The 19,477-nt window shown below is 58.0% G+C and overlaps 2 protein-coding genes and 1 non-coding gene across 3 annotated transcripts; 1 reads left to right on the top strand and 2 right to left on the bottom strand.

Moving 5' to 3' along the window:
* Positions 1-27: 27 nt before the first annotated feature.
* LOC106864061 (uncharacterized) lies at positions 28-12,079 on the bottom strand. The gene is given in 15 exon segments (XM_088157491.1): positions 28-1,049; positions 1,607-1,722; positions 2,137-2,159; positions 2,286-2,931; positions 4,172-4,766; positions 5,565-5,594; positions 6,588-6,703; positions 6,971-6,993; positions 7,161-7,485; positions 8,302-8,393; positions 9,320-9,393; positions 9,396-9,460; positions 9,462-9,552; positions 9,555-9,930; positions 11,285-12,079. Coding segments are annotated over 15 exon segments (3,888 nt in total). The 3' UTR covers positions 28-528.
* Positions 10,895-19,060, top strand: TRIM41 (tripartite motif containing 41). The gene is made up of 7 exons (XM_088157543.1): positions 10,895-12,437; positions 12,473-12,994; positions 13,845-13,940; positions 14,686-14,916; positions 15,712-15,734; positions 15,874-16,001; positions 17,038-19,060. Exons 1-7 carry the CDS (start codon positions 12,078-12,080, stop codon positions 17,562-17,564), a joined length of 1,887 nt encoding a protein of 628 aa, XP_088013669.1. The 5' UTR covers positions 10,895-12,077; the 3' UTR covers positions 17,565-19,060.
* On the bottom strand, positions 11,094-11,166 carry TRNAV-CAC (transfer RNA valine (anticodon CAC)). Its single transcript has one exon. It is a non-coding gene; the product is annotated as a tRNA-Val (tRNA).
* Positions 19,061-19,477: the final 417 nt, after the last annotated feature.

Here is a 19,477-nt window from a genome sequence, read left to right as displayed (position 1 = left end):
ATTATTATTATTATTATTATTATTATTATTATTAATGATTTAAATCACGGAACCCACAGACCTGGTGGCCACGGGGGCCTTTTCCCGGGAGAAAACGGCGGCTTCAGGGCAATTCCCCCGTCGGAGGTTGGGGAAAGGCTGAAAAAATGCGAATTGGAGCTCTTGGTTTGGAAGGGGCCGGTTCGGGTGGGATCATCTAGAGCCGGTCAGGAAAGCCTTGGGGAAATTTGCCTTTCCATGCGGATTTTCCCCGCTGTTTCCCGTTTCTCTGCCCCCCAGCCCCTTCTCCACAGCTCCTTCCCGAGAGGAAAAAACAAAATTTTACCTTTCCCAGATTTCCAGAAACAAAGAGATTGTTTTAACCCAGGTTTCTGCCAAGCACAAACCCGTCCCAGGGGCCGCCCCCCGAGGCTCTGGGGACAATTTTTAGGGACTCGGGCGGAGCTGGGACCTGGCCGAGGCTCTGGGGACAATTTTTTAGGGACACAGGCGGAGCTGGGACCTGGCCGAGGCTCTGGGGACAATTTTTTAGGGACACAGGCGGAGCTGGGACCTGGCCCCCACCACCCAGAGCCAGGGCCGGAGCCTCTCCCCGGCGAAGGAGACGCGGGAGAAGACGAACAGGAGCCCCCCGTCCTCGGCGTCGAAAAACGCCACGGAGCCCCCTCCGCAGTCCAGGTGGACGCTGACCCTGCGGGGAAGCCACCTCAGGGCCACCAGGGTCACCTTGCGGGTGGTCAGAGCCCGCACCTGCCCCCCCCACTTCTCCAGACCCCAAATTCCGCCCTGGGGGCCGAGGCTGAGCCTCCCCTTCCTCGGCACCGATTCCCTCGCCACCCCCACGGCCCAGTCGCCACCGTCGCCCACGTCCACGTCCCAGCAGTGGCGCCCGGCCGCGAAGCGCTGCTGGCCCAGCACGAAGGGCCAGTAGTCAAAGCGCTCGGGGCTGGCCGGGAGCTCGCGGGCTCCGGCCCCGCGCCAGACGCTCTTGCCGTCCTCGGACAGGACGAGCTCGGGATGGGCCGTGTCGGGGTCCAGGGTCACGCTGGCTGTGGGGACAGAGCCGGGGGGGGGTGGGGGGTGAGGGCCGGACCCCCCCCCCTTGGGCCACCTGGGCCACCGAACCCCCCCCCCCCCAAAAAAAAAAAAAATCGGGAAAACCCGGCCAGGGCAGGGCGGGAACCGCACACGGGGGTCGCACAAGGCCGAGAATCTGCCCGAGGTTTTAGGGAAGTGCCGTCCTCGAAGCGGAAAAAGCCGCGTTTCACCCCAAAAAAAAATCCGAGGGAAAAGCGCGGCAATGGTGGAACAGAAATACAGAAAAAAAAAAAAAAAAATGAAGGCCAGGGAGAGGAAAATGAGCAGAGTCTGCAATGGGTTGAAATAAACAAAATTAATGAAAAACCTCCTTGGCTCACCCTGATTTTCGATTTTTTTTTTTTTTTCGCACCAGGAAAATCCCTTTTCCCTCCCTCTCCTCCACCTCCAGGCTCTCCCTGCGAGGTTTCCATTCCCAGTTTATATCCAGGACGGGAGAAGAGCAGCTCGGCTCATCCAGCTCTCCCAAAATAGGATTTAAATCTGATTTTGTTCCCCGTCTGGGTACCTTGGAGCTTCCTCAGGGTTTCCTTCAGGGCGCTGCTCCTCCACGAGAAGTGACAAACTCGCTCTTCCAGCCCCGGAGCCGCATCCAGGGGCAGCTGGAAAGTCACTTTCCCACACCTGGAATAAAAAATAAAATAATAAAAAAATAAAAAATAAAACCAGCAAACCCCTCCCTTACACTTCCCAGAACAACCAGGGAGGTTTCAGGAGCCACCGGGAATGTTGGGATTAAATTTCCCCCCTTCCCTTGGAAATCCGGGAGACCGGAGGCCAAATTTCAGTGTTGGATGTTTTTTTCCAAATCTTATTTTTTTTTTATGAGGAAGGAAGGAATTTTTGGGGAGGATTGGGCTGGAGAGAAGAGCCAAGCACTTTAAATCATTTTGGGATTTTGAGACCAAAATCCCCGTGGATCAGCGCATCCCAGAAGCGATCAAGGACGAGCCTGGAGCGGCACCGGCGAGTTCCGAGCTCCGCCGACTTTTCCTCTTGGGAAAACTGAGGGAAAGGATTTCCAGGGAGGCCACAAACCTGCTGCTGGAGCTTTTCACATCCTGGGGGAAAGAGAGAGAGAGAGGAACAGCGTGAGATCCCCCAGGTCGCAGCGAAGCGGATTATTCGGAAATGCAGAAAATTCGGAAATTCAATCCTCCCACGGGGATTTAATTCCCTTTTCCCACCTTTACGGGCTCGCAGCAGGAGGATTCCCTCACCGGCTGCTGACTCTTCTCCTCCTGCCCCTGTGCCGGGCCGCCGGGCTGGGAAACCTCGGGGTTTTTTTTCTGCCTCTTCTCCAGCTCATTTTTCAGATCTTCCAGCTGCGGGAGCCAGAGGGGCTCAGGATCCGCCCCCCCCGGGAATCTCCAAATCCCAGCGGGGCTTTGAAATGGAAAACCCACGGAGAGCGGGGTGGGGAACGCGCCGAGGGGCGCGGGGAAAGGCGTTTTCACCTCCCGACCCCAACCCCGGCAGCTCCCTGCCCGAATTTGGCCGAATTCTTCCCAAAGCCGCGCGGTGCCGGCGCCTCCCCTCCCAAGGGAACGTCCCCGAGTGTCCCCAGGTGTCCCCGCAGGTGGCACCCACCAGGTCCTCCAGCTTCCCGCACTCCAGGGCCGCTCTCCTTCCTCGGGGAGCCGAATCCCGGCTGGAATTCCTTCCCGAGGGATCCAGACCCCTCTGGATCCTTCCTGTCCCCGTCCCGGCTGAATCCCGGCTGGGCTGAGCCTGCTCGTCAGGTCCCCCCTCCGCCTCTCCCGGTTTTTCCTCATCAGAATTCCAGGATTTTTTTCCCTCCAGCCGCCGCCCCGGGGAGCTGCCACCCCGCTCCTTTGGCACCAAAATCATCCGCCTCCCCAAAACCACCCCGAGACTCGGCGTGTCCGCGGATGGGGCAAATCCAAGGGAAAAAAAAAAAGAGGGAAAAGCACGACCAGAACCTCGAGGGACGCGAATTGGGGTCCGAGACCCTTCCGCCCCCATCCCTGCGCCCAAATCCGGGCTCTGAGCCCTCCGGGGCATTTTTCACCCCCTGCTCCCCCGCTGAGCTCCGCCGATAAATCAATCTTTATTTTTATGGAATTCCGGGGGCAGGATGCGGGGGGTGGATTTGGGGATCTCAGCTCCAGCCGCGTTTCCCACCGGGAAGCGCCGGGGAGGAGCCGTGGGAGCTGGGAGCGAACAGCCCCAAAAACGCTGGCGGGGAAGTTTGGGCGGAGGGGACGAGGGCGGAGACACCGGCACGGCCCCGGGGAACGGGGAAAGGCAGAGCCTGGAAAAACAGCCCGGGTGGGAAGCGCTTTGCACCTTCCCTGGGTGGGGATCAGGGACGGGGAGGGACCCGGAGGGGGCGACCACGGAGGGTCCCGGGGAGACCCGCGGGGGCTCCGTCACGGGGGCTCCACTCATCCCGGGCCTGCTATTCCGGGCCCGGCGCCGCTCCCGGTTCCTCTTCTCGGTTCCGGAATTAATAACGGGGCTCTCTCGGTGCTGCCGCTTCCTCTTTTGGGTTTCCTCGGAAGAAAAATCGCGCGTTTTTGAGGAAATCGGTGCCGGTGAAAGCGGCGAAAAAAACCCGAGCCAGAACTCGAGTCCTGCTCCTGCCCTTCCCGGTTCTCCCTGGGGTCGATCCTTTTTTTGGGGAATAAAAATGTGGAAAATCGGGTTCCGAGGGGGTTTGTGTCACTCCTCGGTGTCTGTGAAGATGCCCTCATCCCGCGCGGGTTTCCCAAATTTCCCACCCTCAGAAATCCCGAGGAGCGCAATTCCCGGCACGAAAAGGGTGCAGCACAAAATCTTCTTTTATTGGAGACAAACGCCGGGAACGCGGACAGAGCTGGGGAGCGGCCCCCAGACTGAGGAGTGAGGGGTTCAGGATACAAAAAAAAAAAAAAAAAAAAAAAAAAAACCAAACAAACCCAAACTTTGGGAAAGAGAAACCGCGAGGATTCATCGCGCCGAGGGCACGGCAAGGCCAAAACCCCTCCCGCTGATCCGCGGCTCCTCCCGGGGCCGCTCCCCACGGACACGGACACACGGACGGACGGACGGACGGACGGACACGCGGCCTCAGGGGCAGATCCGCAGCGAGAAGCCGAAGCCCACCCAGTCCAGCGGGGACACCGCCTGCGCGCCCCCCGCCCGCTCCCCGCAGCGGGGGCTCCGCGCCACCTCCCGCAGCCGCGCCCCCAGCCCCAGCTTGAAGCAGGGCCGGAGCCTCTCGCCGTTGAAGGCGGCCCGGGTGTACTCCAGGATCGGCGCGTCCCCGCCGGCGCTGAAGAAAGCCACGCGGCGCCCCTCGTAGTCCAGGCAGACGCGGAGGCGGCGGGGCGGGGGCTGCGGGCCCACGCTGGCCCGGGGCGACGTGAGCGAGTGGAACGCCTCCAGCGCCCACACCCCCTCCTTGGGGGTCAGGCTCAGGGGGCCCCTCCTGCGGGACGACTCCCGGAGCACCCCCAGCGCCCACACCCCGCCCTGCCCCACCTCCACGTCCCAAAAGTGACGCCCCGAGGTGAAGCCGCCCCGAGCCAGCACGCAGGGCTCGAAGTCGAAGCGCTCGGGGTGGTCCGGGACGTCCCTGGGCACCAGGAGCCCGCGGGCTTCTTTGCCGTCCTCCGAGAGGTGCAGGTGCGGGTGCGCCGTGTGCGGGTCCAGGGTGAGCTCGGCTGCGGGGGGAGCGAGCGCTGGAGCGGGGAGAGGCTCCGGACCCCCCCGGAGCCGGGATCGGCCCCGTCCTCCCAAAATCCGGGGGCTCGGGGGGGTCCCGGCAGAGCCCCCGGGCCGGGAGGAAAACGGGGAAAAGGAGGGGAGAGGAACCGGGAAGGAAAAACCGGGCTGGGACTAAACCCCAAAGTCCCTCCCAACCCAATCCCTGGATCGGACAGCGGGGAATTCCCGGGGAAGGGAAGCACAAATCCTATTTTTGGGAGATTTGGGGCGCCCTGGAATTCCCGGGGAAGGGAAGCACAAATCCTATTTTTGGGAGATTTGGGGCGCCCTGGAATTCCCGGGAAAAGGAAGCGCAAATTCACTTTTTGGGAGATTTGGGGCGCCCTGGAATTCCCGGGGAAAGGGAAGCACAAATGTTATTTTTTTGGATATTTGGGGCGCCCTGGAATTCCCGGGAAAGGGAAGTATAAATGTTTTTTTTGGGGGAGATTTGGGGCGCCCTGGAATTCCCGGGAAAGGGAAGTATAAATTCACTTTTTTGGGATATTTGGGGCGCCCTGGAATTCCCGGGGAAGGGAAGCACAAATTCACTTTTTGGGATATTTGGGCAGCCCTGGAATTCCCGGGAAAGGGAAGTATAAATGTTATTTTTTTTGGGGAGATTTGGGGCGCCCTGAGCACCGCAGCAGATCCAACACCAGCTCTCCCTCCCCACACCGGGAATGGCGCTGGGTTTTTTCCCACGGGGAATTCTCCCACAACCCCAAATCCTGCATTTCCTCGCCCCGACTCACCCGGCTCCTGCAGCAGGAACATGAGGCTGTCTGAGGAGAGAAATTCCACAGGCTCGGGCTCGGGGCCTCCATCCCGGGGCCAAACTCATCCCAAGGATTTGGGGATTTGTCCCCCCCTCCGTCCTCTCCCCGGCTTTGCCCCCACGCGGGATCAGATTTTCCCACCAGCCACCCCAAATCCGCTTTTCGGGCGAGATTTGGGAGGGGAAACTTTGCTGGGCTGGTTCTTCCCTCCTCTCCCCTTCCCGAATGGTTTTGCCGCAGGAAAAACCTCAGGGAAAACCTCAGGGTCCTTCTCGGGTGAACAATTCCTGGATATCCCACAAAATAATCCCATTTCTCCCAGATATCCCACAAAATAATCCCATTTCTCCCAGATATCCCACAAAATAACTCAATTTATCCCAGATATCCCACAAAATAATCCCATTTCTCCCAGATATCCCACAAAATAATCCATTTCTCCCAGATATCCCACAAAATATCTCAATTTCTCCCAGATATCCCACAAAATAACTCAATTTATCCCAGATATCCCACAAAATAATCCCATTTCTCCCAGATATCCCACAAAATAATCCCATTTCTCCCAGATATCCCACAAAATAATCCCATTTCTCCCAGATATCCCGCAAAATATCTCAATTTCTCCCAGATATCCCACAAAACAATCCCATTTCTCCCAGATATCCCACAAAATAATCCCATTTCTCCCAGATATCCCACAAAATAACTCAATTTTTCCCAGATATCCCACAAAATATCTCAATTTCTCCCAGATATCCCACAAAATAACTCAATTTTTCCCAGATATCCCACAAAATATCTCAATTTCTCCCAGCTGTCCCACAAAATAACTCAATTTCTCCCAGATATCCCACAAAATAACCCCATTTCTCCCAGCTATCCCACAAAATAACTCAATTTATCCCAGCTATCCCACAAAATAACTCAATTTCTCCCAGACCTCGCTCCCAGGGACCCCATTCCCTCCGCATTCCCCCTCCCGGCCCCTCTCGGCACCTTGGCACCTCCTCAGGGCTCCCCTCACCAGGGCGTTCCTCTGGGCGAAATCCTCCAGGCTCCGCTGCAGCTCGGGAGAAATCTCGGCCGGGGGATGGAATTTCATCGTCTCGCAGCTGCCGGGAGGCCGAAAAAAAAAAAAAAAAAAGGGGCAAACCCCCCCCAGTCTGAGATTTCATTCCCATTGAATAAATATTTTATTCAATATTCGTATTTTAAAAATGGATTTTATCCCCGGGGCAAATCCAAGCCCCTTTTTTCCCCGCCCTCCCTGGGGCATTTTCCTTCCCCCAGACCCAAATTCCCGAGCCCGGGATTTGAGCTCCTGGAAGGAAATCTCGGGATTCACCTGGGTGTCCCCAGAGGGGAAGGAGCTGCGTTACCTGTCCAGGAGCTGCGGGATCTCCTAAAGGTGGGAGGAGAGAGGGGATGGTGAGAGACGAGGAAGGAAAATCGCGCTCCCTCAAACCCCGGGACCGAACAATTCCAGCCCGGTTTGGGTCGGGGGGAATTTAAAACCCGGCCTAACCCCGGCCCAACGCGGCTCTCAGGGACGTCCGAGCTCTGCCGCACCTGGACACCCCCAGGTGACAGCGGGGACAATTCGGGCTCCCGGATTTGGCTTTTTCTCCCTTTTCCCCCCGAGCTCTGCGGGCTCCCACCTGCAGGAAGCGGCTCGGGGGGCTGCTGGAATTTCCCCTCCATCTCCCACATGAGCGTGTCCAGCTGCGACAGCTCCTCCGACACCTTGGCCAGCGCCCCCGCTCCTGCGCTCGCCCCAAAGGCCCCGTCCAGGTCCCCCGCGCTGCTCCAGGAGCCGCCGCTCCTGCTCGTCCAGGACGCGCCGCAATTCCTGGAATTCCCGCGCCGTGCGCTGGCCCTCGCTCCTGCTTCTGTCCTGGGGGGGTTTTTTGTTGTTTTTTTTGGTTTTGGGGAGGGGGTGGCAGCGAGGTCGGGACCCCTCCCGTCCTCCCCTCGCGTCCCTCCCTTCCCCTCCCAGCCCCGCGTTTATCTCGGGCTCAAACCCCGTGAGCCAAACCCGGGAGATTTGGCCCCAAAAACTTCCCCCGAGGGCAAAGGAGGGACCCAAACCCGGGAGATTTGGCCCCAAAAACTCCCCCGGGGGCAAAGGAAGGACCCAAACACTCCCCGTGAGCCAAACCCGGGAGATTTGGCCCCAAAAACACCCCCGGGGTCACAGGAAAGGACCCAAATCCGGGAGATTTGGCCCCAAAAATTCCCCCGGGGTCCAGGGAAGGACCCAAATCCGGGAGATTTGGCCCCAAAAACTCCCCTGGGGTCACAGGAAGGACCCAAACCCGGGAGATTTGGCCCCAAAAACTCCCCCGAGGGCAAAGGAAGGACCCAAACCCGCCCCGTGAGCCAAACCCGGGAGATTTGGCCCCAAAAACTTCCCGGGGTCCAGGGAAGGACCCAAACCCGGGAGATTTGGCCCCAAAAACTCCCCTGGGGTCACAGGAAGGACCCAAACCCTCCCCGTGAGTCAAACCCGGGAGATTTGGCCCCAAAAATTCCCCTGGGGGCAAAGGAGGGACCCAAACCCGGGAGATTTGGCCCCCAAAAATTCCCCTGGGGGCAAAGGAGGGACCCAAACCCGGGAGATTTGGCCCCAAAAAATTCCCCCGGGGTCCAGGGAGGGACCCAAACCCTCCCCGGGGTCCGAGCCGACCCCCGACCCTGCCCGGGCTCTCACCAGGTGCGAGCTCCTCCCCGCTCCCGATTTCGGCTCTCCAGGAATTTTTGTCTCTCCTCCCTGCAGGCCTGGAGGCTGCTCTGGATCTGCTCCTGCGGGGCCGTGAAAGCTGAGCTCGGCGGGGCCCAGGAAAATCCATTTCCACCCCAAAATTTCCTCTGTCCCTCGCCTGAGACGGGGCCCAAAAACCACGGGGAGCTGAGCCCGAGCCAACCCCGCGTGCTGGCAGCCCCAGATAAGAGATTTCCAAAAAAAAAAAAAAGAAAAAAAAAAAAAAGAAAAAAAAAAACACACTCCGGAAATTTGGGTTCGGGGATAAAGATCCCCGCAAAAAAAAAAAAAAAAACAACCAAAAAAACTGGTGCCGACTCCTTTAAGCTCATATAAGATTTCCCAGAATTGGATTTGTAAATTCTTTGGGTTTGTGTGAGATTTCCCAGGAGCTTTTTTTTTTGCAGGAGAAGAAAAAAGGAGCAGAAAAGCCGATCCGAAGGAGTTTTAACTGAACAACAACAATAATATTAAAAATAAAAGAATAGAATAGAATAGAATGGAATAGAATAGAATAGAATAGAATAGAATAGAATAGAATAGAATAGAATGGAATAGAATAGAATGGAATAGAAGGGAATATAATAAAGGGAATAGAATAGAAGGGAATGGAATTGAATAAAATAGAATGGAATGGAATGGAATAGGAGTAGAATAGAATAGAATAGAATAATACAATATAAATTAATATAATTTAATATAATTTAATATAATTTAATATAATTTAATATAATTAATAATAATAATAACAATAATAATAATAATAATAATAATAATAATAAATAATAATAATAATTTCCATCTATTCGAACCGACAGAAGCAGCGTGTTTTCAACCCCCGGGCGCGCACTAAAACCTCCACCGAGCCCACATTTCTCACCCTGTCGGCACCGAACCCCCCAGCGAGCCCCTCCAAGCCCGGCCTCCCCCCTTTTCCCGCTGCCGGGCCCGTTCCCGGGGGTCTCACCTGGTACTCGCGGGCGGCCTGCGGGGCGGGCAGCAGGCGGTGCCCGCGGTGCCGGCGGCAGCGGCCGCACTCGGGCACAGCAGCGCCCGCTCGTCGCGGCAGAAGAGGCGCAGCGGCTCCCGGTGCCGCCCGCACAGCGAGCCCGGCCCCGGCCCGGAGCAGCCCCCGGGCGATCTCCGCCACCCGCGCCAGCTCCCGGCTCGGCCGCAGGCTCCGCTCCGGGCTCACGGCGCGCAGCTCGGGCAAGCCCAGGAGCCGCCCGAGGTGGCCCAGCAGCGCTCGATGCACGCCCGGCAGAAATTGTGGCCGCACGGGATGGACACGGGGTCCTGGAAAAGATCCAGACACACCGGGCACGACGCCTCGGCCACGAGCTGCTGGGCCGGCCGGGCCGGGCCATGGGGCCGCGGGAGGACGAGGAGGAGGACGAGGAGGAGGAGGGTGAGGGTGAGGGTGAGGGTGTGCTTCCTCCCCTTGGATATTCGGGATGAGGAGGGTGAGGGTGTGCTTCCTCCCCTTGGATATTCGGGGTGAAGAGGAGGAGGAGGAGGAGGGTGTGCTTCCTCACCCTGGAATATTCTGGACGATGAGGAAGAGGAGGGTGTGCTTCCTCACCCTGGAGTATTCGGGATGAAGAGGAGGCTGTGCTTCCTCCCCTTGGGATGCTGGATTCGGGGTGATGATGAGGAGGAGGGTGTGCTTCCTCACCCTGGAATATTCGGGATGATGAGAAGGTTGTTCTTCCTCCTCTTCCTCCTCTCCTCCTCCTCCTTCTCTTCTCTTCCTCGCCTCTTCCTCCTCCTCGTTTCTTCCTCTTCCTCCTCACCGCATCCTCCTCCTCCTCCTCCTCTCCTTCCTCCTCGTTTTTTTTTTTCCTTCTCGCCTCCTCCTTTTCCTCCTTCTCACTCCCCCTTTTTTCTTCTTCCTCTCTTTCCCATTCCTCTTCTTCTTCTTTCCTCTTCTTCCTCTTCTTCCTCTTCTTCCTCTTCTTTCCTCTTCTTCCTCTTCTTCTTTCCTTCCTCTTCTTCCTCTTCTTCCTCTTCTTCCTCTTCTTCTTTTTTCCTGTTTTTCCTCTTCTTCCTTTCTTCCTCTTCTTCCTCTTCTTCCTCTTCTTCTTTCTTTCCTCTTTTTCCTCTTTTTCCTCTTCTCCCTCTTCTTCTTCTTCTTCTTCTTCTTCTTCTTCTTCTTCTTCTTCTTCTTCTTCTTCTTCTTCTTCCTCTTCTTCCTTCCTTCCTTCCTCTCCCTCTCGTTCCTCCTCCTCCTCCTCGGTGCCCCTGAAGGAGCAGCTCTGGGGGGAGCTGATAAGGCCCCGGGGCGGGGCTGAGAAATCGCCTGAAATTGGGGTGGGGAAACCGAAATGGGGGGAAAACAGAGGCTGGGGAGGGGGCAAGAGGAGGATGGGCTTGAAATGTGCGATATTTTAACGTAATTATGTAATATTTTATTGTAATTATGTAATAATAAATGACGCAATAATTTGATAATAAGTGACGCAACAATGTAATAATAAATGACGCAATAGCGTAATAATAAGGGATGGAGGAAAGACTGGCTGGAGAAGGTGGGGAGGGAACAAGGGCCGAAATTAAAAGTTATATAAAAAATATGATGGAAGAAGGATAGAGATTAAAAATTAAATTTAAAAAAAATATGGAAGAAGGGTAGAGATTAAAAATTAAATTTAAAAAACGACGGGAGAAGGGCGGGGATGTGCTGAAAGTGTCGGAGTGAGGGGGAAAATAAGGAATAGAAGGAAGGAAAAGGGAAAATGAGCTGTTTCTGCCCGGTTTCGAACCGGGGACCTTTCGCGTGTGAGGCGAACGTGATAACCACTACACTACAGAAACGCTGTGCCGCGCTCCCCGCCCCGCCGCGCTACGGCCGCTCGGGGCTCACCGGGATCCCGCGGCCGGCCCGAGGAGCTCGGCAAAATCGCAAAAAAATGAGAAAATTCGGGTAAAAAACCCGAAAACGGCGCCCGGCGCGGGACTCGAACCGGCGGCTCCGGGCCCGGAGCGCCCCGCGCTGAGCGGAGCTGGGCGGGGCCTGCGGGGATGCCCCGCCCACGGCCCCGCCCACGGCCCCGCCCACGGCCCCGCCCCTCAGCGCTCCAGTCCTCCAAGAGCAACGAGTCGCGCGGGTAGAGAAACCCCGCAGGAAGTGGCGCGCCTGACCCACGCCCCCGTTGCTAGGTAACCGGAACCGCTTCCGGTCACGTGGAGCAGAAGGGGCGGTGCCCGCGCCGGAAGGCGGAAGTGCCGCGGCGTTTCCCGTCTGTGGCGGAGGCGCCGCCGGGCGAGCGCGGCCCCGGGGGATCCGGCGGCGACCGGGCGGGACCCGGCGGGCACCGAGCGGCTCCTCCCGCACCGGCCGCGGCCGTGAGGGCGCGGGGGGACACCGGCACGGGCGGCGCGGCGAGCGGCGAGGCCCGGTGAGGCCTAGAGGGGCCCAGCCCGGCGCGAAGGGCCCGGCCCGGGGTGGGCGGCGGGAGCCTTGAGGCCTCCGCCGGGGCCTGGCCGGACTTCGGGGGCTGTGCGGGGGCCCGGGAGCGCCGGAGCGAGACCCACGGCGGACAAGGGGAGCGGGGGGCCGGCAGAGCCCGGGGGCACCGCGGGCGGCTGAGCTGGGCCGGGAGCACCGGGAGCACCGCGGGGCCGGGCAGGAGGCGCGGAGGGCGCGGGAGCCGCCGAGGAGGAGGAGGAGGAGGAGGAGGCGGAGGAGGAAGAAGCGCGGCGGCACCGGCGCCTCGGCCCCCGGCATGGCGGCCCCCGCGGCGCTGGGCGGCCCCGGCTCCCGGCCCGACCCGGTGGAGACGCTGCAGGAGGAGGCGATCTGCGCCATCTGCCTCGACTACTTCGCCGACCCCGTGTCCATCGGCTGCGGCCACAACTTCTGCCGCGGCTGCATCTCCCGGCTCTGGGCCCGCGGCGGCCCCGAGCCCCCCCCGGGCGGCTCCGAGGGCGGCTCCGAGCTGGAGGAGGAGGAGGAGGACGAGGACGAGCTGGAGGAAGACGAGCTGGACGTGGAGGAGCAGGAGGACGAGGAGGACGAGGCCGGCGTGGACGAGGAGGAAGACGACGACATGTGGGAGGAAGAGGAGGAGGAGGAGGAGGAGGAAGCCGAGCTCTGGAAGACCCCGCGGAGGACGAGGAGGAGGAGGAGGAGGAGGAAGAAGGAGCCGCGGCCTGGGCGGGGGGCGCGCAGGGGGGGCTTTTCTTCGGCGACGAGGACTATGACGAGGACGTGATGGAGGAGGACGTGGAGGAGGAGGAGGAGGAGGAAGCCGAGGACGAAGAGGAGGACGAGGAGGAGGACGAGGAGGAGCAGCCGCCGCCGCCTCCGCCGCCTCCTCCGCGGCGCCCCGCGGTTTTCACGTGCCCCCAGTGCCGCAAGACCTTCCTGCAGCGCAGCTTCCGCCCCAACCTGCAGCTCGCCAACATGGTGCAGATCATCCGGCAGCTGCACCCGCGGCCGCAGCGCCCCGCGGGGCCCGGGCCCGGCCCCGCCGCCGCCGCCGCCCCCGGGGGCCCCCCCGAGCTCTGCGAGAAGCACCAGGAGCCGCTGAAGCTTTTCTGCGAGGTGGACGAGGCGGCGATCTGCGTGGTGTGCCGGGAGGCCCGCGGGCACAAACACCACAGCGTGGTGCCCCTGGACGAGGTGGTGCAGGACTGCAAGGTGGGCGCCGCGGGTCTGGGGGAGGGGTCTGGGGGGGTTTTTGGGGGGGTCTGGGGGGGTTTTTGGGGGGGTCTGGGGGGGTTTGTGGCACTGGAAGGGTCTGGCAGGACCAGCTCAGTGAATGGGGAGGGGGAAAAAGGGGAAAATTTGGGGTTTTTGGGGGGTCTGGGGGAGGGTTTGGGGGGGTCTGGGGGGGTTTGTGACATTGGAAGGGTCTGGCAGGACCAGCTCAGTGAATGGGGAGAGGGAAAAAGGGAAAATTTGGGGTTTTTGGGGGGGTCTGGGGGGGTTTGTGGCACTGGAAGGGTCTGAACGGACCGGCTCAGTGAATGGGGAGAGGGAAAAAGGGAAAATTTGGGGTTTTTTGGGGGGTCTGGGGGAGGGGGTCTGGGGGGGTTTGTGGCACTGGAAGGGTCTGGCAGGACCAGCTCAGTGAATGGGGAGGGGGATTTGGGGAAAATTTGGGATTTTGGGGGGGGTTTTGTGGGGTTTGTGACACTGGAAGGGTCCGACTGGACCAGGTCAGTGACTGGGGAGGCGGAAAAACAGAAAATTTGGGGTTTTTGTGGGGTTTTTATGGGGTTTGTGACACGGGAAGGCTCCGGCAGGGCCAGCTCAGTGACTGGGGAGGGGATTTGGGGACAGGCCACCCCAGCTGGGGGCTGAGGCCACTTTGGGACAGGGAAGAGCCATCCCCATCCCTCTGGGAGGTGAAAAAGCTGCAGGAGCAGGGGCAGGGGCGGGTTCGGGGTGTCCGGGGCTCTGGATCTGCAGCCAGGACAAAGGGGGGAGTCTCGTGGGCCCGGGACCCCCCGGCCCCGCCCGCCCTGAGCCCTTCCCCGCCCCTCAGAACAAGCTCCAGAGCCACCTGGAGCCGCTCAGGAAGCAGCTGGAGGCGGTGCTGAAGCAGAAATCCAGCGAGGAGGAGAAAATCTCCGTGCTGAGGGTGAGCGAGGGCCGGGCTCGCCATTTCTGCCCCCCAGCCTGGACTCCAGCGAGACCCAGCAGGTCCCGGGACACCCAAACCCTGTTTGCTCAGCGCTGGGGGAGGCTTCGGGATGCGGGGGAAGGTGGAGGGAAAAAAAAAAAACAAACTCCAAAAACTCCGAAATTGATGGGAGAAATCTCCAACCGAGCCTTAATCTGCTGGAATTCCGTCCCCACCCTCCCTTTCCCCTTTTAGTGCTTCACCCAGTGTGCCATTCCCCAAAATCTCCCCCAAAATCTCCCCCAAAATCTCCCCCAAAATCCCCCCAAAATCTCCCCCAAAATCTCCCCCAAAATCTCCCCCAAAATCTCCCCAAAATCCCCCCAAAATCCCCCCAAAATCCCCCCAAAATCTCCCCAAAATCTCCCCCAAAATCTCCCCAAAATCCCCCCAAAATCTCCCCCAAAATCTCCCCCAAAATCCCCCCAAAACCCCCCCCAAAACCCCCCCCAAAACTCCCCCCAAATCCCCCCAAAATCTCCCCCAAATCTCCCCAAAATTCCCCCAAAATTCCCCCAAAATTCCCCCAAAATTCCCCCAAAATCCCCCAAAATCCCCCCCAAAATCTCCCCCAAATCTCCCCCAAAATCTCCCCCAAAATCCCCCCAAAACCCCCCCAAAATCTCAATTCCATTTAACCCTTCCCTCCCCTCATCCCCTCGCGGTTCCTCCCTGACCCCGCCGTTTTTCCCGCCGGCTGCAGGAGCAGATGCAGGCGGAGATGCAGGAGCTGGAGGCGGATTTCGAGGTGCTGCATCGTTTCCTGGCGGGGGAGCAGGTGCTGCTGCTGCAGCAGCTGCAGGAGCGCCACGAGGCGCAGCTGGCGCGGCAGCGCCGCAACCTCGGAGCGCTGGAGGAGCGCAGCGCCGCGCTCAGGAGGCTGATCGGGGACGCCGAGGCCGCGGGGAGACAGGACGGGCTGCAGCTGCTCAAGGTGAGGGAAAATCTGGGATTTGGGGTCAGAAATTTGGGATTTGGGGTCAGAAATTTGGGGTTTAGGGGTCAGAAATTGGGATTTGGGGTCAGAAATTGGGGAGCAGCGCCGCGCTCAGGAGGCTGATCGGGGACGCCGAGGCCGCGGGGAGGCAGGACGGGCTGCAGCTGCTCAAGGTGAGGGGGAAAATGGGGTTTGGGGAGTGGAAATTGGGATTTGAGGGTTGGAAATTTGGGGTTTGGGGTCAGAAATTGGGGAGCAGCGCCGCGCTCAGGAGGCTGATCGGGGATGCTGAGGCTGCGGGGAGACAGGACGGGCTGCAGCTGCTCAAGGTGAGGGGGAAAATGGGGTTTGGGGTCAGAAATTCGGGGTTTGTGGAGTGGAAATTTGGGGTTTGGGGGGTCGGAAATTGGGGTTTGGGGGCAGAAATTGGGGTTTAGGGGCAGAAATTGGGGTTTAGGGGTTGTAATTTGGGGTTTAGGGGTTGTAATTTGGGGTCTGGAGCACAGCCGAGGCTGCAGGGAGGCAGGATGAGCTGCAGCTGCTCAAGGTGAGTAAAAAATCTGGGACTTGGGGGATTGGAAATTTGGGGTCTGGGGGGGTCTGCAGCATCTCCAGGGAGCTTCTTCCCCCAAAAATTGGGATTTGTGGGGTTTTATCCCATCCCCCTGCACTCCAGCTTGTCCAGAGGTTCCCCCTGATGGGAATCCCACGGGACCAGCCCAAGTCCCCAATAACTTTTCCCTTTTCTTTTTCCCTTTTCTTTTTCCCTCCCTGTTCTGCACCTTCTCCCAGGACATCAAAGGCACCTTCATCAGGTGAGTGATCCCCCGGGAATCTGGGGCTGCTTTGGGATAGCTGGGAATAATCTGGAAGGCTGGGGAGGAGCAGCAGAATCCCAAATCCCCTTTTCTATTTTTTTTTTTTTTTTAAATTTTTTTTTTTATCTCGTTCCAGGTGTGAGAACATCAAATTCCAGGAGCCCGAGATGGTGCCCGTGGACGTGGGGAAGAAATTCCGGAATTGTTTCCTGCAGGACGTGGTGATGAGAAAGATGGAAAAGGTCTTCAGCAAAGTGCCCCAAGGTGGGGGGGAGGAAGGGGGGAAATTTGGGATTAAAGGAGTTGGGAAATTTGGGGAGGGGGGGGGGTGTGGTTGGAGGAGTTGGAATTGGGGATTGGAGAGGTAAAAAAAAATTTGTCATTTAAAGGAGTGGAGGTTGGGGTAAAAAGGCTGGAAATTGGGGATTGAAGGGGCTGGAAATTGGGGATTGAAGGGGCTGGAAATTGGGGATTGAAGGGGCTGGAAATTGGGGATTGAAGAGGTGAGAACTGGGATTAAAAACCAGGAAATTGGGGATGGAAGGAGCAGAAATTTGGGGTTAAAAGGATGGGAACTGGGGGTTGAAGAGGCGAAAATTGGGATTAAAAATCAGGAAATTGGAGGCGGAAGGAGCAGAAATTTGGGTTTAAAGGGGTGAAAATCTGGAAGTCGAAGGAACAGAAATTTGGGGTTAAAGGGATGGGAACTGGGATTAAAAGGCTGGAAATTTGGGTCGGAAGGAGCAGAAATTTTGGGTTAAAGGGACGGGAATAGAGGGTTGAAGAGGTGAGAAATTGGGATTAAAACCAGGAAATTGGGGTTGGAAGGAGCGGAAATTTGGGGTTAAAGAGTAGAAAATCTGGGAAGGAGTGGAAATTTGGGGTTGAAGAGGCGAGAACTGGGATTAAAAACCGGGAAATTGGGGGTGGAAGGACCAGAAATTTGGGGTTAAAGAGTAGAAAATCTGGGAAGGAGTGGAAATTTGGGGTTGAAGAGGCGAGAACTGGGATTAAAAACCGGGAAATTGGGGTCGGAAGGAGCAGAAATTTGGGGTTAAAGGGTCGGGAATAGCGGGTTGAAGAGGCGAAAACTGGGGTTAAAAATCAGGAAATTGGGGTCGGAAAGAGCAGAAATTTGGGGTTAAAGGGATGGGAACTGGGATTAAAAGGCTGGAAATTGGGGTCGGAAGGAGCAGAAATTCGGGTTTAAATCTTCCACAAACCCCCTCCCTCTCCCCTCCCGCTTCCTCTAAACCCCCCTGCCCACCTTCCCCACCTTCCCCACCTTCCCCCCCGGCAGCCGACGTCACCCTGGACCCCTCGACCGCCCACCCCCGGCTCAGCCTGTCCCTGGACCGGCGCAGCGTCCGCCTCTCGGAGCGGCGCCCGGAGCCCGCGGGCAGCGCCCGGCGCTCGGACGGCGGCGACCTCTGCGTGCTCGGAGCTCCGGGCTTCAGCGCCGGCCGCCACTACTGGGAGGTGGAGGTTGGGGGGCGGCGGGGCTGGGCCGTGGGAGCCGCCCGTGAGACCACCCGGCACGCCCGGCACAAGGGGGGAGCCCCGGCGCCCCCCAAGCGCGAGATCTGGGCCGTGGGCACCAGCGGCAAGAAGTACCAGGCGCTGACGGCCACCGAGCAGACGGCGCTGGCGCCCGGCGAGCAGCCCAGGCGCTTCGGGGTCTACCTGGACTACGAGCGGGGCCAGCTGTGCTTCTACAACGCCGAGAGCATGAGCCACATCCACACCTTCCACATCTGCTGCCGCGAGCGCGTCTTCCCCTTCTTCCGCATCCTGGCCAAGGGCACCCGCATCAAAATCTGCACCTGACGGGGCGGCGGCGGCGCCGGGTGCTGCCCTGCCCTTCATCCTCATCATCATCCTCGTCATCCTCGTCATCCTCGTCATCCTCGTCATCCTCATCCTCCGGCCGGCTCGGGATGGGCGAGGAGGCCCCGCGGGAGCCGGGCTGGGGGTTTTGGGGACGGGGCGGGATCCACCCCGGAGCCAAGGCTCGGGTTTGGGGTTTGGGCGGAGCTCGCGTTGGAACGGAGTTGGGATGGGGCAGGGTCCGCCCCGTTAGAACCGGGTTTGGGTCGATTGGGGCAGGGTTTGCCCCTTTAGAACTCGTTTTGGGTTGAACGGGGTAAGATCAACCCCTTTGGAACTGGTTTTAGGTTGATTGGGGCAGGGTCCGCCCCGTTAGAACCGGGTTTGGGTTGGACGGGGTAAGATCAACCCCATTAGTACCGGTTTTAGGTTGATTTGGGCAGGATCAGCCCCTTTAGAACCGGTTTTAGGTTGACTGGGGCAGGATCAGCCCCTTTAGAACCGGGTTTGGGTCGATTGGGGCAGGGTTTGCCCCTTTGGAACTGGATTTGGGTTCAACGGGGTAAGATCAACCCCTTTAGAACTGGCTTTAGGTTGACTGGGGCAGGGTCCGCCCCTTTAGAACCGGGTTTGGGTTGATTTGGGCAGGATCAGGCCCTTTAGAACTCGTTTTGGGTTGAACGGGGTAAGATCAACCCCTTTAGAACCAGTTTCGGGTTGATTTGGGCAGGGTCTGCCCCTCTGGAACCAGTTTTAGGTTGATTGGGGCAGGATCCGCCCCTTTAGAACCGGTTTTGGGTTGGTTTGGGCCGGATCCGCCCCTTTGGAACCGGTTTTGGGTTGGTTTGGGCCGGGTCCGCCCCTCTGGAGGTGATTTTAGTTTGGGCTCGGGGCGGATCCCCGGGTTCCCAGTTCAGTTCCCTCCCTGTCCCAGCCCCGTCCCGGGTGGATTTCGGGCCCTTCCCGGAGTTTTTCCGCCTTTGGGGCCAAAAACCCCTCTGGGATTGGGACCCCCCTCGTTTTTCCCAAAATCCGCATTTCTCAGTGCCTGGATTTTTCGGGATTCACCTGAGCCCTGCCCCAGCTCTTCCTCCTGCTCCTCTCCTCCCTTTTCTCGCCATTTTTTTGGGGGAAAATCCCGGATTTTCCCCTCCCCTCTGGCACTTTACGGGGCCGGGAGGAGCCGCGTCCTCCCCCGGCAGCTCCGGAGCTCCCCGAGTCGGGGATATTTATTTTATTTTATTTTATTTTTATTTTTTTTTTTCCTCCCCCTTTTTATTTTCCAGCCCTTCCCGCTCGGGAGCTCCCCCCTGCCCCGACGTTTCCCTGGATTTTGGTGGATTTGGGAAATTCCCTGTTGGCGTTACAGAGCTCATTCGGGATATTTTTGGCTAAAAAAAAAAAAAAAAACTAAAAAAAAACCAAAAAAAACCAAACCGAGAATTAAACGGAGATTTAGTTTTATGACACGTCAATAAAGAATAAAGAAAGTTGTATCCGAGGCTCCAGGTCGTTGGATCCCGGGGAAAAAAAATCCTTTTCCAGGTAAAAAAAGAGTCCGGGATAAATTAACCCCGCCCTGATCCTCCGTAAGTTAATTAATTAATTTAATTAATTAATTAAGGGCGCAGCTGCGTGTCCAGGCCGTTCTCTCCTGGAATAGAATCCAGGAAAAGGCACCAAAAAAACCCCGAAAATGGTGAAAAGTGGTGGGAAATGGTTGAAAATGGTGAAAAATGGTTTAAAATGGTGGAAAATGGTAAAAAATGGTGAAAAATGATGAAAAATTGTGGGAAATGGTTAAAAATGGTGAAAAATGGTTAAAAATGGTGGGAAATAGTTAAAAATGGTGGAAAATTATGAAAAATGGTGGGAAATGGTTAAAAATGGTGGGAAATAGTTAAAAATGATGA

The sequence above is a fragment of the Sturnus vulgaris genome (assembly GCF_052056855.1).
Source record: "Sturnus vulgaris isolate bStuVul1 chromosome 38 unlocalized genomic scaffold, bStuVul1.hap1 SUPER_38_unloc_2, whole genome shotgun sequence".
NCBI lineage: Eukaryota > Metazoa > Chordata > Aves > Passeriformes > Sturnidae > Sturnus > Sturnus vulgaris.
The sequence above is the reverse complement of the archived record's forward strand: the minus strand, read 5'-3'. Positions and strand labels throughout refer to the sequence as shown.

Excerpts from the sequence above, each read along its gene's own strand:
- TRIM41 (XM_088157543.1), top strand. The coding sequence starts at position 12,078 with ATGGCGGCCCCCGCGGCGCTGGGCGGCCCCGGCTCCCGGCCCGACCCG. Across the intron at positions 12,438-12,472 it reads AGGAGGAGGAGGAGGAGGAA|GAGGAGGAGGAGGAGGAAGA; the intron begins GCCGAGCTCTGG and ends GAGGACGAGGAG. Across the intron at positions 14,917-15,711 it reads ACGGGCTGCAGCTGCTCAAG|GACATCAAAGGCACCTTCAT; the intron begins GTGAGGGAAAAT and ends ACCTTCTCCCAG.